Below are 13,923 nucleotides of genomic sequence, written 5' to 3'. Positions count from 1 at the left end.
CCAGTCCAAAGCTGGGCAACTCATTTTGCTTAATCTTCAGCTGAAACCATAAGTCAGCTGTGGAAGATAAAATATGAGCTGTAACAAAACGAGCAGAAATGGAAGGCTCATGCATTTTGTTTCAGTGCAGGTGATTCATTTGGTTTTGCAATACATCCATTGTGACAGGTAGAATTATTTGCAAGAGAAAGGATTTAGCCCTGAAAAAAAAGCTGCTTTCATCCAGAAAACTAAGTGCACCACAATACAGTTAAACATTTATAAAAGTTACAGCTGGGTCACAGTTAATTAGTTTAGTGAAATGCTTCAAAATCTGTTTTTCCCAATGTCTAACTTAGCACAAAATTTGTTCAGTGTTGGGGGATTCAATGTACATTTATGTGAAATAATATGTTTGTGTTAAGAAGAACAATAAACATGCGCATAGTGTTTTGCATTACAGTAGCCAGATGATTCTCATTTACTGATAATAACCATAAGTATTCGATTACAGTATCTGCTACAGAAACAAATAAAATTAAGCTTGGGTAGGGTTTTCAGGATTATTTGTTTTTGTTTTCATCTGGATAAAGATGGGAAAGGTGAACAAAAGTAAATCTGAGGCTAAGGAAGAGAACAGGAAGTGTAAATGGAATTGGAAGGGCAGTGTGAGCGGGGTCGGTCACGTAAGTTCCAAATCAGTTCTCAAAGCAGAGCCTTGAAATAGCTAAATTATGGAAAGAAATATATAATTTTGGTACGTTGATTCGATTATGTTAAATATATTGTACTTCTCGTAGGTAAAGAGTGCCATATAAACACGCTTCCGAAAGTCACCAATTCGATAACTTAAAAAAAAAAAGCACATAATTGCTCTATACAATACATTGTTTTAATCTAAATTACTTTTAGTGTGACATGAGATGATGGAACCAAGGAAGAAATTAATGCTTGAAATTTATTTTCGTATGTGTGTTCATATATGTGATCGAAAGTTATTTCACTCATGAAAACACCGGTGACATCTCAATACGGACGTAATGTCAACCCCACTCTAAAACCATTAATTTATTGAAAATTAAAAGAAAAACATAGTTTCGAGATAATGCTCAAAATAACTGTGCCACATACACAAAATAAAATCGTTATTTCATTCAAAATGCCAAGTTATCATTTAATTATTCGGAATAACGTATGAAGCGTTCTCATTAACTTATTTAAAAGCCCGCTACCAATGTCTACAGATACCAACACCGGTGAGTGAAGGTTCTAACGAAGAAAAATATTTCATTATATTAAAAACACATCACAGTTTCACCACAAATTTTCGTTAAAGAGTGTACACATTCCGTTCTCGTCGAACTCCACACCTAACCTTGTGCTGAATCTGTCTTTCCTCCAAATACAAGCCTACACTGACGTTTCAAAGATAGTGCTTCCTGACATTTTGGTCACGTGTAAGCTCTTCGACCAATTACGTCAATCGTGAGACCCCCATACGTGGCATGAAGTACGAATCCTCTTCCACGTCCGCCATTTTGACATATACTATTAGTGTGCGGCCTGGTAAATGTGCTAGCATTTCGTAAGAAAGAGTGTGTCACGGAAGCTGCGAGCGTAAGTATGTTGCAGCATTAACAACGGAAACATCACACGTGTTGTCTTGAAACTATATAAATGTGTGTAAGATGTTTTAACGTGCTATCGAGCAGTAATACATTGCAGTGGTTGCAGAGGAAGGTGACAAATAGCAACCTTTTCCGTTGGGTTGGTCGTTGTGTATGTTGGTGCATATTGTTATTCGGTACAGAAATTATCGGTTTTCATTAATAATTCGGGGGCAGCCTTGCTCGCTGTAAACGGGTTGTTGTCGTAATATATAATTTGTTAGGAGCCGGTGGTTGAGTCATACAATGCCATTTTAGAATCAATAGCCTTGCCCGTTGCTTAACCTCAAAAGTTGGGAATAGCATGCTTTCTGATGTTGGTGATTGAAAGTGTTTCATTTCTCTACAGGTGTTTGTACTAATTAAGTAAACATGGGAAATGTTTTCGCAAATCTCTTCAAAGGCCTATTTGGCAAGAAGGAAATGAGGATATTGATGGTGGGATTAGATGCTGCCGGAAAAACCACCATTTTATATAAACTGAAATTAGGAGAAATAGTAACAACTATTCCAACCATAGGTAAGTGAAACTGTGATTGTTAACTTTGTTTGGTTACTTTGTATTGTAAGTAATAAGCCAGTCGTGACATTTACAAATTCACTTGAACGTCATTGTGGTCTGATACAATTGAAAAGCTTACAACTAAGGTGTGAGTGGCTACGCCCATTTGTAGACTGTTTTGACACATTTCTTGTGACGTGTACACTACTGACACGTTGCACCCTGAAAAATAAATTCTTAGCGGTATGTAATTTGCATTGTATTTTAAGTGACTTCTCACTCGAATTTCGTAGAGGCACGGAAAAAAATTGAATAGGTATCAAAGCCGAAAGACTTCGAATATTAATGTTAACTTCAGAATTGTATTCAGCTGTGAATAAAATGTACATTTATGTTCAGTGTGGAAGTTGGGGAGAAATTCAGATATATACATCATAGTTCATAAATATAGACAGTAGTGAACCTAGTTTGTATGCATTATATTGATTAGTTGGCCTAGATTTCTGTAAGTTTAGTTTTTGCTCAAATTTTTACAGGGATGCATGCTAAAGATTAAACATCTGTGCTGTATTAGTTCAGGTGGAATTGACTGAATATTAAGGTACCAAACTTGTGTGAGTGGCTAAATGTAGAATTCAATTTTGTCATGTCCGTTATGATTATCCGGTCCGTTATGCTGTGGTCGGTTGATGAATCTTGTCTAAATTCCCAACGTTTTGTCCCTGTCTGTGGGAGACATCTTCAAGGGGGTCTGTAGCTAGGTGGGAGGTCCAATACACCCGTTTGCTCACTACTGACAATTTTGTGTTTGAGCAGTACTGTAGTTCAGTTTTGAAATGTTGACATTTACAATGTAGTGTTCTAGTTCATTACTGTAAATGCTATGCTTCAGCAAGGAGTGAAAGGTAGATTGAATATTCTGATTTGTCAGTGACATTGACTATAAAATTTGTTCATTCATTGTCTACAAATGACAAAGTTTGTGTAAGGAAATTTTTTGGCCTGTTTGTTTTAGAAAAATGTGCTCCATCAGTTATATCTTTAGGTCATAAATATGTACAGCGCAAATTGAGGATAAATAGTTCCAGCATTTCCAATTACTCAAGTTTGTTTACAGTAGAAACAGTGCACTAACATAAAATTTGCTAATGTACTATTACAAACTATTTGAAATATCTTCACATAAGTGAGCAATAACAACTAGTTCCATTCTATTGAGCTACATGCTATGATGTATGAGAAAGTTCCATATGTTAAACTGTTCATGTGGTTGTTTAAGATGATTCCATTGCAGTTGTGTACCTGGCTATGAACATCAGTGGCAGTTGTTTACGGGACAGTACCATAAGAACAACCTAGCTGACAATAAGCTTGGTTGCCTTTAATGTTCAGTTCATTGTTGGTGTATCTCACTCTGATGGCAGTTAACAGGATGAAATGTGAACAAACATGGAGACCAGAAAGGAATTGTTAAGATTGCATTTTCAGTGTGTCAAGTTTATTGTATTCAATGAAATGTCAAAAGCTAGAAAGAAATCTTTACAGTAAAACAGTGAGGATCTTATAAAAGTGCTTAGCTGCTCATTAACATCAAACATCAGCGTATCAAATATACAACAGCTTAACTGCAGCAGTCATCAGAGAAGACTGGACAGATCACACATTCCATGCATGTCACATTTTACTCCGAGTGAATGTGTGTTTCAATTGGGGGGGGGGGGGCAGTTGTTGCAGTGACAGGCTTGAAATTAGGTGTAAAGACACTGTCACAGGTAGTGTATTATTTGCCTTTTTATCAAAAAATTTTGTACTGCCAATGAGTGTCTCCATGCCCATCACCTAATGCATGAAGTCTACAGCTACACTTGGATATTTCCTACATTGTGGAAACTTGTCAATAAAATCCTGAAATTTTGTGTTTGTTGGCAATTTTGTCACGTGTAAAGTTACTTTGATTCGGTAACTGTATTCCAGACGTAATGCAGTTCTGGGTCTTAAAGTTGGTTTGCATGCAGTGATCTGTTAACATAAATCACATTTACACAGATTGTTGTATGTGCACCAAAAGTTTGTGTGAATTAGATGTGCGCAGGCCTGGAAGTTGGAGGATTGAGTAAAATTACTCAAACTTGTGGATACAAATCTCATCTGTAGAGATAAATCAGAGCATTTGGCCCAGAAAGTTGCAGAGTTGATATTTATGTTGGCTATTTGTTCAGTCTTGTTTTTCGTATTTGCAGATGGAGTTAATTCCAAAGTAGTTGTTAAGTTATTCCTTTAGAGTTCATTGCTGTATTTATTGAAGTGTGTAGGAAATAAATGTCGATAGAAAGTTAAGAGCAAGAAACACAGCAATTGAGATGGGAAGACAATTACTAATCATTCTTTAATAGTGAAAATAGGTTGACACAACAGCAAATGGGGAACTGTAATATGAAGTAGTTCGTTGCAAACTGTTAACCAAAACGCTCAGTTCTGTCTGCTCTTCACTTGTAAAACTATTATTGATTTGCATAAGGGATTGCTAGCCGTCTCTCACTTAGTACCTTGAGATTTGGCTAGTACCTCACAGCTATATGCCATATCTTGTGGAAATGTAGTTAAAATAATAATAATAAACTATTTATTCTATAGAAGGGTGCCATCAGAATAGTGTTAATGAAACGTCATGCAACAGTGCCTTCAGGGCTATAGTGATTCTTATGCTTCAGTGTCAGATTTACCCCTGGGGAATCTGTGATTCACAGCAGGAATAGATAAAAATGGAAAAATAGCGTGTAACTTGCCACAATTGATACACCGTATTGAAATCCTGACAGTGTATATAGCACACATGTTAGGTATTTCAGTCAGTGCCTATTTGAACATTGTTGTTAGAATTCCAAGAACATTCTCCTGTTGCTTAAGTGCTCAGTGTCACTGTCAGCTGCTCATGCGGTGAAGTTGCTTTCCTCATAAAAAGCATTTCCCCATGTTATATGAAGAGTTAAATGTGTCTTGGAAATATTTGTTTCTATGTCCATTCAAGTATTACTCTACTTTGGGTTTTCCCAGTAAGGCTGGTATTACACTATCATACTTTTTTTTGTCAAAGTTGATATGTCAACTATTTATGTCTAAGAAAGTTGATAATATATTAAGGAATATGATCAAATCTAGAGCCTCACCATAGATTTGATCAAAAGTTGTTCGTGTTCTGTTCCATGCATTGTGAAATGTAACTGCTTGGAGCAGTGGCATTGCTACAGCTATTTAACATCTGTGTAGTGTGTTTATAAATATGGCTTCAGAATTTAGATGATGATGATCCTTAGACTCTTTTTAATGACCTTGATTCGACTGGGATAAGGGGGTGAGCAAGGGGCGCATTATGTGCTGATGGCAGACGGAATATGCTGCAGTCACCTTCATATCCACAATCACAGCTATAGGCCTACCCATCCACTTCATCTGGAAACATCTAGGCTAGCTTTTCAGCAAGCTGGAGTAGAATTGGTGGTCACACTCCAAATTTTTTTTTTCCTTAGCTTTCATTTTACTTTGTCTGTTTTTTAACTCTGGATGCCACTAGTAAAAAACTGTAATTTGTTTGGTACTTCTTACTAATTTTGTAGTTGCAATTGTTTTCTTTAATGTGCACTGTTTTGAGTGCTGTGTTCCAAACTAGAGTTGCTTGATCCTGTATCAAGGAATTGCGGTGTTAGTCTGTCGTCTGCACATATAGTATTTATCAGGTGAGTGTTGTTTTGTGATATGAGGAGCCACTTCACTGAGCAAGTACTGAAATGTGCCCTCATCTGTTTGTAAGTAATTTATGACTTGACGTCATTCACTTGCAGCTCTCGTAACAAATTTTGCTAAATGTTTGTATTATCTCAACCTAAAACTCATGGCTTCATCCAAGTATGTTCTCCTTTTTTGTGCCGCTTGCCGTCCAAATGCACATGCAATGCAATTGTGGTACAAGCAATGGCGGTGCTTAACAAGTTGTTGTTGTTGTTCGCAATCTTGAACTTTGACGGCAACGTAATACCCCTTTGTAGCACCATGCCAAACATCTTTGTCAAAGAAACTTGCCAAATATTTGATCATATTTCTTTGTCAAAGAAATGTGATAGTGTAATACTGGCCTAACTCAAAAAGTAAATTTATATCTGAAAACTGCTGTTGCTCAAGGAACCACTGTCTTGACTCTTTGATACATTACCCACTTCATAAATTTTGATTGCGTTGTTTTAAGACAGATTGTAAATACTTACCATAAAAGTATTTCCTGAGAGTCTGAACTAAACTGAAATAATCTTTCTGTAGCACATTCATTTGCCATTGAAATTTCTTTCCTGTGCTTATAGGTGGTGGACCAGCAGTAGATTGACTGTGATACTTCCAGCAATTTATTGTATGTACAGACATTTGTGCAGGCAGATAACTGAATGTTAACTCACCATTAATAATTGTTCAGTATATGCTGTGATTTGAGTGCTTGGTGTCATGTGTCTGAAAATTTGCTTTTATGAAGCACTTCGGTTGAAGATGGTTCTTAAGGCAGTGGGGGTCAGTGGTTTCTGGCATCTGAATGAATGAAGAATCCTACATTTTAATAGTTTTCATACTGTTGCTGTGCTATTAACTTTGGATAGGAAATGACATGGCAGGGCTTTGATTTATTCAGAAGTTAACTTTTAATTTTAATAATTTTACCTTGTGATATTGTGTGTATGATGCGTGAAAGCCTTTAGTTTGTGTGAAGATGTTCCAAGTAATTGCTGTTATCTTTCTCTGTAGGATTCAACGTAGAAACTGTGGAATATAAGAACATCAGTTTTACTGTATGGGATGTTGGTGGTCAAGACAAAATAAGGCCTTTATGGCGGCACTATTTCCAGAACACACAGGTTTGTAATTGCCTTGCTTTTGAGTTGCTGCAGAAAGCTTCTATAGATAATACCATATGTCAGTGTTATAGCTGATAAAATTAGCGTAAAAGGAAAAACTAAATTGTTTGTCAGGTATTAAACTACTTGTTAGTTACTACCTTGGAATGTAGTTCCTAAAGTCAGAACTACGTGCTGCTGCCGCCAACAATGCTTTGTTTAACTTGCAGTTATCTAGTTGTGTGGTGTACATGAGTACTCAGTTAATTGGCACTGACTCACAATAAGCATTCTTGGAGTTTGCTTAAAACTTTGACAAATGCAATGTAAAGTCCACAATTACCAGTTGTCTTAGCTTTTTTCCATAGCATCCAGTTAACAGTAATGGTGTAGACTGGTGTAGGTTGCTGTATGTCATGTCACTCATTGTTGTAATAATGTTGCAGCCATATTTTATCACGACACCCCAAGCTTACTTTTAGATAAATATTTACTTGATGCTCTCATGTTAATGTACAGAGAGTACAAAGAAGTATTGCAAGCTAAAGCGGAATGGATGAAGATTCTTGTGAATCTGAAATCAGCATACTAGTCAAAGAATGTGAAACACAGAGTGAAAAGTGTGAAAAGAAATCTATCATTAAATGCACTCCTGGACGTGAGGTGTTGCCTTCAAAACTATAGGAACGAAAGAATGTAAAGTTGCTGAACTATGTTGTGAAGACAGTATGCAGTTAAATTATTAAATAAAATTTCCTTCAAAACTAAAGGAAGCTGCTGACTTATATTATGAAGACATTATGTAGTTTCATCACTAAGACACCATTAAATAAAACCGATCAAGATAAGTTTGTTAAAATTTATGAATATATCTTCACCTCGAGTGCAAGTCAGTGGAAACCCAGAATGCAAAAACTAAGAAAACAGTGATAGTGAAGCACAAAATTAGAGAAAGGAATGAACTAGAGCCCGTTTGTGCTGTCACTTTCCAAGGACTGCCTGGTGTATCTATAAAGCAAATTCCACAAAGGAGGGAGGTTACCAAAGGGGAGGAAGAGAGAGAACAGGAAAGGATCATAAGGAACTAACTATTGCCATTAAGAGTGGTATAAAGAAATAGAAATGCAGAGAGCAACCCTGGAAGGGGAAGTTGTAAGAGAAGTTATTTGCCTTCAGATCTTGGCCAGTAAAATAATCAAGAGTGTCTCTAAAGAAAGAAAAAGTTCCTTGTCAAATTTTAACGTATATTTCACATATGTTTCTGTCTTGTAATTCAGGACGCTCATATTGATGCTTGCTCCACTCTGCTGGAAATAAAATGAGAAACATGCCTGGAGGAGAAGAAAGAACTACAAACTACAGATACTTACATAGAAATTGTGTAAAGTAGTTTCATGTTCGATGTAATAAAGGAAGATGATCCAACTCTTTCGGATTTACTTTGACAGGTAGCAAAACCATTATTTCAAAACTGTCAGTGAGATTTTCAATGCTAGGTAAATATGGTTATATGGTCTGTGCATCATGGTCCATACTAAGGAGCAAGAACAAGGGGAAAGCATTGTTTTCTGCATCTGGTTTGAGATGGAATCTTAAGAGGACGCAGTAAAGTTGCTTTGATGCAACTGAACTTTCTTCTGACTTACATAAGAAACAACCAAATGGCGATAAAAATACTATACATGTGTTCTTAGATTCTTGCAACAGCCAAAGTAAAAAGTTGTAAGATTGCAGCACGCTTGGAAAAGAGCACAAAATTCAATGACATTCACCCCTTCAATTCTGTTCGTACCTGTAGCTACATGCCTCCAGACCGAGTGTTTGGTAGAAATAAGTCATGCAGAAAAAGATATCTTGTCTTCTAAAGAATATAAAGTTTTCGAAGAGTGTGGTACTCTGAGTTCTAAACATTGATTGGATTGTCAAAAATTTAGAAAAGAAGAAAGTTGTCTGCTTTGTTAAATTACTTTGAAATTCCAGACGCTGCAATGGAGTTTTACAAGAAATGTCCGTGATGAATATCGTATAGACATAAAAGAGAGAACTTGACAGTAAATGTAAATAACATGCAATACTTTTTGTAGCAGAGTTGCTCTTTTATTACTTTCATGTAGTGTTGATGATAACCATTTCAGGTTCACAGCTACATTAAAATAGTTTTTGTTGTATTATGCTACTGTATTTCTAGTATTGTTTAAATTTTAATATATTTCGTTACAATGCTTTATCAGTAAGATGTAGTAATTGTGTAAAAATTATAGTGTTCAGTAGTATTTATGGTGAAAATAGAAAAATTGTTTTATGAAAAATTGTATCTGCATTTGTCAAGTTTCGGAAAAATGCTCCTCAGTTTTCCCATCTCCCCAGGCCACCAGTCACAGTATTTCATTGTAGTTGAACATTTGTGGTGCATGATCGCTATCTATCATTGTTACGTGAATTTGCCACTACCTTGCAGGAAAAATGGTATAAGATATCTTTGGAAACTATACAGTGCCTGTATTTTAACATTCAGAGATGGTAGCTGTTTGGAATGCCATTGAGTTTCCTACTCCATATTAGGCACGGCGGTGTGTTTGATGTTCCCATATATGTGTCAACCTTGTTGTGGTGAGGGAGTTCTCTATAGCATAGCCAGGGATCTGGGTTAGGTTGGAAGTATATAGTTTTATTGTGAATTGACAAAGCTAACAGATGTTACCTTTGTTACCATCCACATTTGTTTCTTACCACTGAAAATCTTTCTCTCTCTCTCTTGATGTTGTCACACAATTAAGTCTTCAATTTGCATGAAGATGTTAATATAACCAACTTTGATTCCACCAGGAATTATATAAATAAATCCCTGCCCTAAACCCAAGTCTGATTTTATGGGAATGTTACGAGTTTTCGATTCCCACGAACAGAATGTAATAATGAGCAGGAAGCGTAACACTTACCGTGAACTTCTCGCCTAGTGCAAAGTCTGAAGCGACTGGAAAAAAAAGTGTAGGTGGTTCTTGTAAATAAGTGGCTGTACCTTGACATCAGTTTGCTGCCGAGTTCTTCAGAATATTCTCAGTTTGAATATAATAGATTTCCTTGAGAGGGAAGAGATGCCCACCAATCGGAACCGATTTAGAAAGTATCACTCATGCGGAACTCAGCTTGCCCATCATATCCTGTTAATCATGAAGGGCAACAGGCAGATTCCATATTCCCCAATTTTCGAAAAGTGTTGGAAACTAAGCCCCAGTACAGACTGGAGATGCTTTGGGAACTCTAATGGGAATTTCTGGTAGGAAGGTAACATTCATTCTGAGGAACACTGTTTAGAAAATTTAGAGAACTGTAATTTGAAACTGGCTACAGAATGATTCTACCACCACCATCGCACATTTTGTGTAAGAACCATGAAGAAATGTGAAATTAGGACTTGTAAGGAAGCATATGGACAGTCTTATCCCTCGCTGTGTATTTGCGAGTGGAACAGGAATGTGAACCATACTGTGGTTTGTGGAATGTGATGTATTATTGAAAGACAGTGTGGAATAACTTCATGAGAGGTAGTTTTAAAGCCGTCCTCAACAGACTCGTAGCTTGGGTGGTAACACCATGTAACAGAATAATTGAAGGCCATATTATGCACGTGTCTTCCATGGTTGCAAAGAGAACTACTACTATTTTGAAATGTGCTTAAGAGGCCGGTAGAGATGTAGATGTGGCAAAACACACGCTGTGATTCAAAACTACCTGAATTCTGGTTCATGAAACGGATATGAGGCAAGTGAAGTGTAACTTTCCTTCTAATGTGGTAGCATCTGGAGGCTGCCCTTGTGTCATTGTTGTACTGTCTTTTACCTCCAAATCATTATAATTACTTTAAAATCCAAATTTGCTGTCTGTTACACAAGATTTCTGTAAATAATCTTCGATACTATGTTGAGTTAGCAAATCAGATAAGGCTTTTTGTGATTTACGTGGACTACAGTGGTGGAAATATTTATTGAATCACCTCTTACAATTAACAATTTTTGTTACAGTCATTGAATAACTGAGCCAAATTTGCCTGATTTCTCTTGATTTCTATCAGAAGTGAATATACATAATAATTTTTGTCAATTTGTTTTTATAAAAATGTTTATTATAATTTTACACTTTCTTGAAAAATGAGTGTAGGTGGATATGTCAGCTATTCTGTTTGCTGTTCTAAAATATGAATACTAATGTTGGAAGACAAACATTGCATATTAATGTTGTAACATAACACTGATAGATTTTAGTGTTTGTATTGCCGCATATGAACACACTATTGCATTTAATACTTTGTTGCTCCACCAAGCACCTTAATCACCACTTGGCATTGAGAGAATTAACTTTTTAATTTACCCGTAACTCAGTTCATGAAACAACACGTGCACAGGGGTCTCCAACAGCTCCCGTTTATTCTGTGGCTTCTTTTGGTGATAGCATTTCCCATAACCTTCCAACAGTTCTCAATAGGATTGAGATCAGGGCTGTTTCCAGGCGACTCTAATACTTAAACCACATTTTGTTAAAGATATGATTTTATCTGAAATGTAGAAGTACGTGATAATTAACCGGGAAAGTAATCTGCTTTGTGTTCGGTACAAATATTAGTCATAGGACTCATTTTCAAAGCTCTGTGGCAAGGAGCGGAGTCATCCTGAAAAATGCAGTTGGAAACCTCTCCAAACTGGTCTCTAATGGTTGGCGTAAGCTTCCTTTGAAGAATGCTTATGTAGGCGTCTGTGTTGACAGTGCCATTGGTGAAGCCGACCTACTCCTTGATTGGAAATGCACCCCCAGGCCATCTGTCCTTGTGGGTGTTCGACTGTATGTGTTATGCATGATGGCAAATGATCTTCGTCTTTTTTTTTTACGTACAAACACTTTTCCATCTGAGCCATGCAGATTAAATTTGGCCTCTTCTGAAAAGATTACTTTATTCCACATCTCTGGTGTCCATGTTGCGTGTGCCTTTGCCCATTGTAGTCATCGTTGTCGCATTATCTTGATCAATAAAGGCTTCCTTCTAGGACGACGGGCTTGGAGTCCAACCTCCAGTAGTCTGTCTTACAGTTCTACTGGTTACTGAGATGTCGCACATTTCTTCCCAGTCTCGCTTTAGTTCAGCTGATGACAGGCGATGACCATTGAGTGAAAGCCTTTTCAGTATCCTGTCCTGTTTGGCAGTAGATGCCCTTTTCCGACCTCTTCCTTTCTGACAATCAACATTTCCTTTTTCCCTGTATTTTCTCAGTAACCTCGAAATTATAGACTGATTCTATCCTGTCTTAGAGGCTATCTCTGTGGTGCTGAGACCAACAGACGCTGAGACCAACAGACGAATAAGCAAGTATAGCAGCTTTCTTTTCTGGCGCTAATTCAACTGACCTGCCCATCTTCTCACTTCAAAAGTCTCAACTCAAAATGCCAGTATAAACACTGGTTTCATTGTAAAACCAAATGACAACAGTGTGTTGTTTATTGTTGGAGAACATGCATGAAGAAGTCAGATTATTAAGGCAAGAATACGTCAACAAAGTTTAGCAACAATGGGACTGGTATAACCTGAAGCAAGCTGCTGCAAAAGACAAAGATGAAGTAATTCATGGTGATGCAATAAACATTTCCACCACTGTATATTAAATGACCACTTTAACACTGTCAGTAAACAATTTATTTTATTTACTTAAAATCTCAAACTGCAAACAAAATATCAAGTCCATGAATACTGTCTATTGATCAATCTGTCATCACCAGGAACTCTGTTGGATTGCCAGGAAGAGCTCTTGCAAGATATCAGTCACTGATTTTGCCCCAATTTGATATATGCAAGGCCTGGCCCAAAATGAAAGTGACAGAAGAAGAAACATTCAGAGAAACAGTGTTTGTGGCATGGATTGGGTGGGGTATGAATCTTTTATTTTAACGTAATTTCCAGGAAGTAGTTGTTCCAATGGAAAGAGTACAGAATAATTGGAGGGTCATGGGATTGAGTCCATTTGCAGAACACTGTTGAGTTTACTTTTATTTTCATAAAAGGCTGTGGAGAATCACAGTTGCAAACAAATTTTCAGGAAGAGATTGTAAGGCATAAATGAGAATTTTGTATGTTAAATTAGTTTCATTATTTTTCAGTCATGATGTGCTGGGGTTACATTCTTTGTAAAAAAAAAAAGAGGGGGGGAAGCAGTAATTCACAGCATTTTGCACACACTATAAAAACTGCACTTGTGCAGCTACATGGATGTTTAAGACTACTATATAAAAACTATTCACTTTTAATAAAAGGTTCTCTATAATCTTGCAGTTTGGCTGCAAACCAACTGTAACGTATCATGTCACAAAATGTTGGTGAGGATAGCACATGATGTAAAGTGGAATGTATTTTGCTGCATCTTTACAGGTTGCAATTCTTCCGTTTCAGTGAGATGAGAGAAGTTTTGAAGCTTTTCGATGAAATTCTTCACCTGAAGTCAAAAATAGACATTGCAGGGTTGCACTAGTTTAGTGCGTTTACAGGAATCAATTTAATAAAATCACTTTAATATAGTGTGAATACAATCCATCATCTTCTATTGTCGTATCATTGTGGCTTTGTTTTTCCTGTAAAGAGTCGGTTAACATAAGAAATTTGTTGGGCATGAAGGGTTTTGTCTTCAGTTCCAAATTTTCTTTTCCATTTAATTCTTTTATTGAAATTATTAATAAAGACAATATATTGAGCATATTTTGGTTATTTGCAGTGTAAGTAACATGGAAATAAAAAATAAAAATAAGGTTCCACATAGGGATGCAACCCCATGACTCTTGGATTACTGTTCTGTACTGTTACGCCAGCCACTACTCGGAAACTACAACAGCAAAAATCACTCATGGCTAGCCCGATCCGTGC

The 13,923-nt window shown here is 36.7% G+C and overlaps 1 protein-coding gene across 1 annotated transcript in view; it reads left to right on the top strand.

Annotated features, from left to right (window-relative positions):
• The first annotated feature begins 1,448 nt into the window (after positions 1 to 1,448).
• Positions 1,449 to 13,923, top strand: part of LOC124787702 (ADP-ribosylation factor 1) — a 55,714-nt gene continuing 43,239 nt past the window's right edge. The window contains exons 1-3 of the mRNA XM_047254535.1: positions 1,449 to 1,596; positions 1,996 to 2,166; positions 6,934 to 7,043. Of these exons, the coding sequence (XP_047110491.1) occupies positions 2,019 to 2,166; positions 6,934 to 7,043 (258 nt within the window). The 5' untranslated portion in view covers positions 1,449 to 1,596; positions 1,996 to 2,018. The remainder of the gene's footprint in view (positions 1,597 to 1,995; positions 2,167 to 6,933; positions 7,044 to 13,923) is intronic.

Source organism: Schistocerca piceifrons, chromosome 3 (assembly GCF_021461385.2).
Source record: "Schistocerca piceifrons isolate TAMUIC-IGC-003096 chromosome 3, iqSchPice1.1, whole genome shotgun sequence".
Classification (NCBI taxonomy): domain Eukaryota; kingdom Metazoa; phylum Arthropoda; class Insecta; order Orthoptera; family Acrididae; genus Schistocerca; species Schistocerca piceifrons.
Note: the sequence above shows the minus strand (reverse complement) of the source record. Positions and strands in the feature narration are given on the sequence as shown.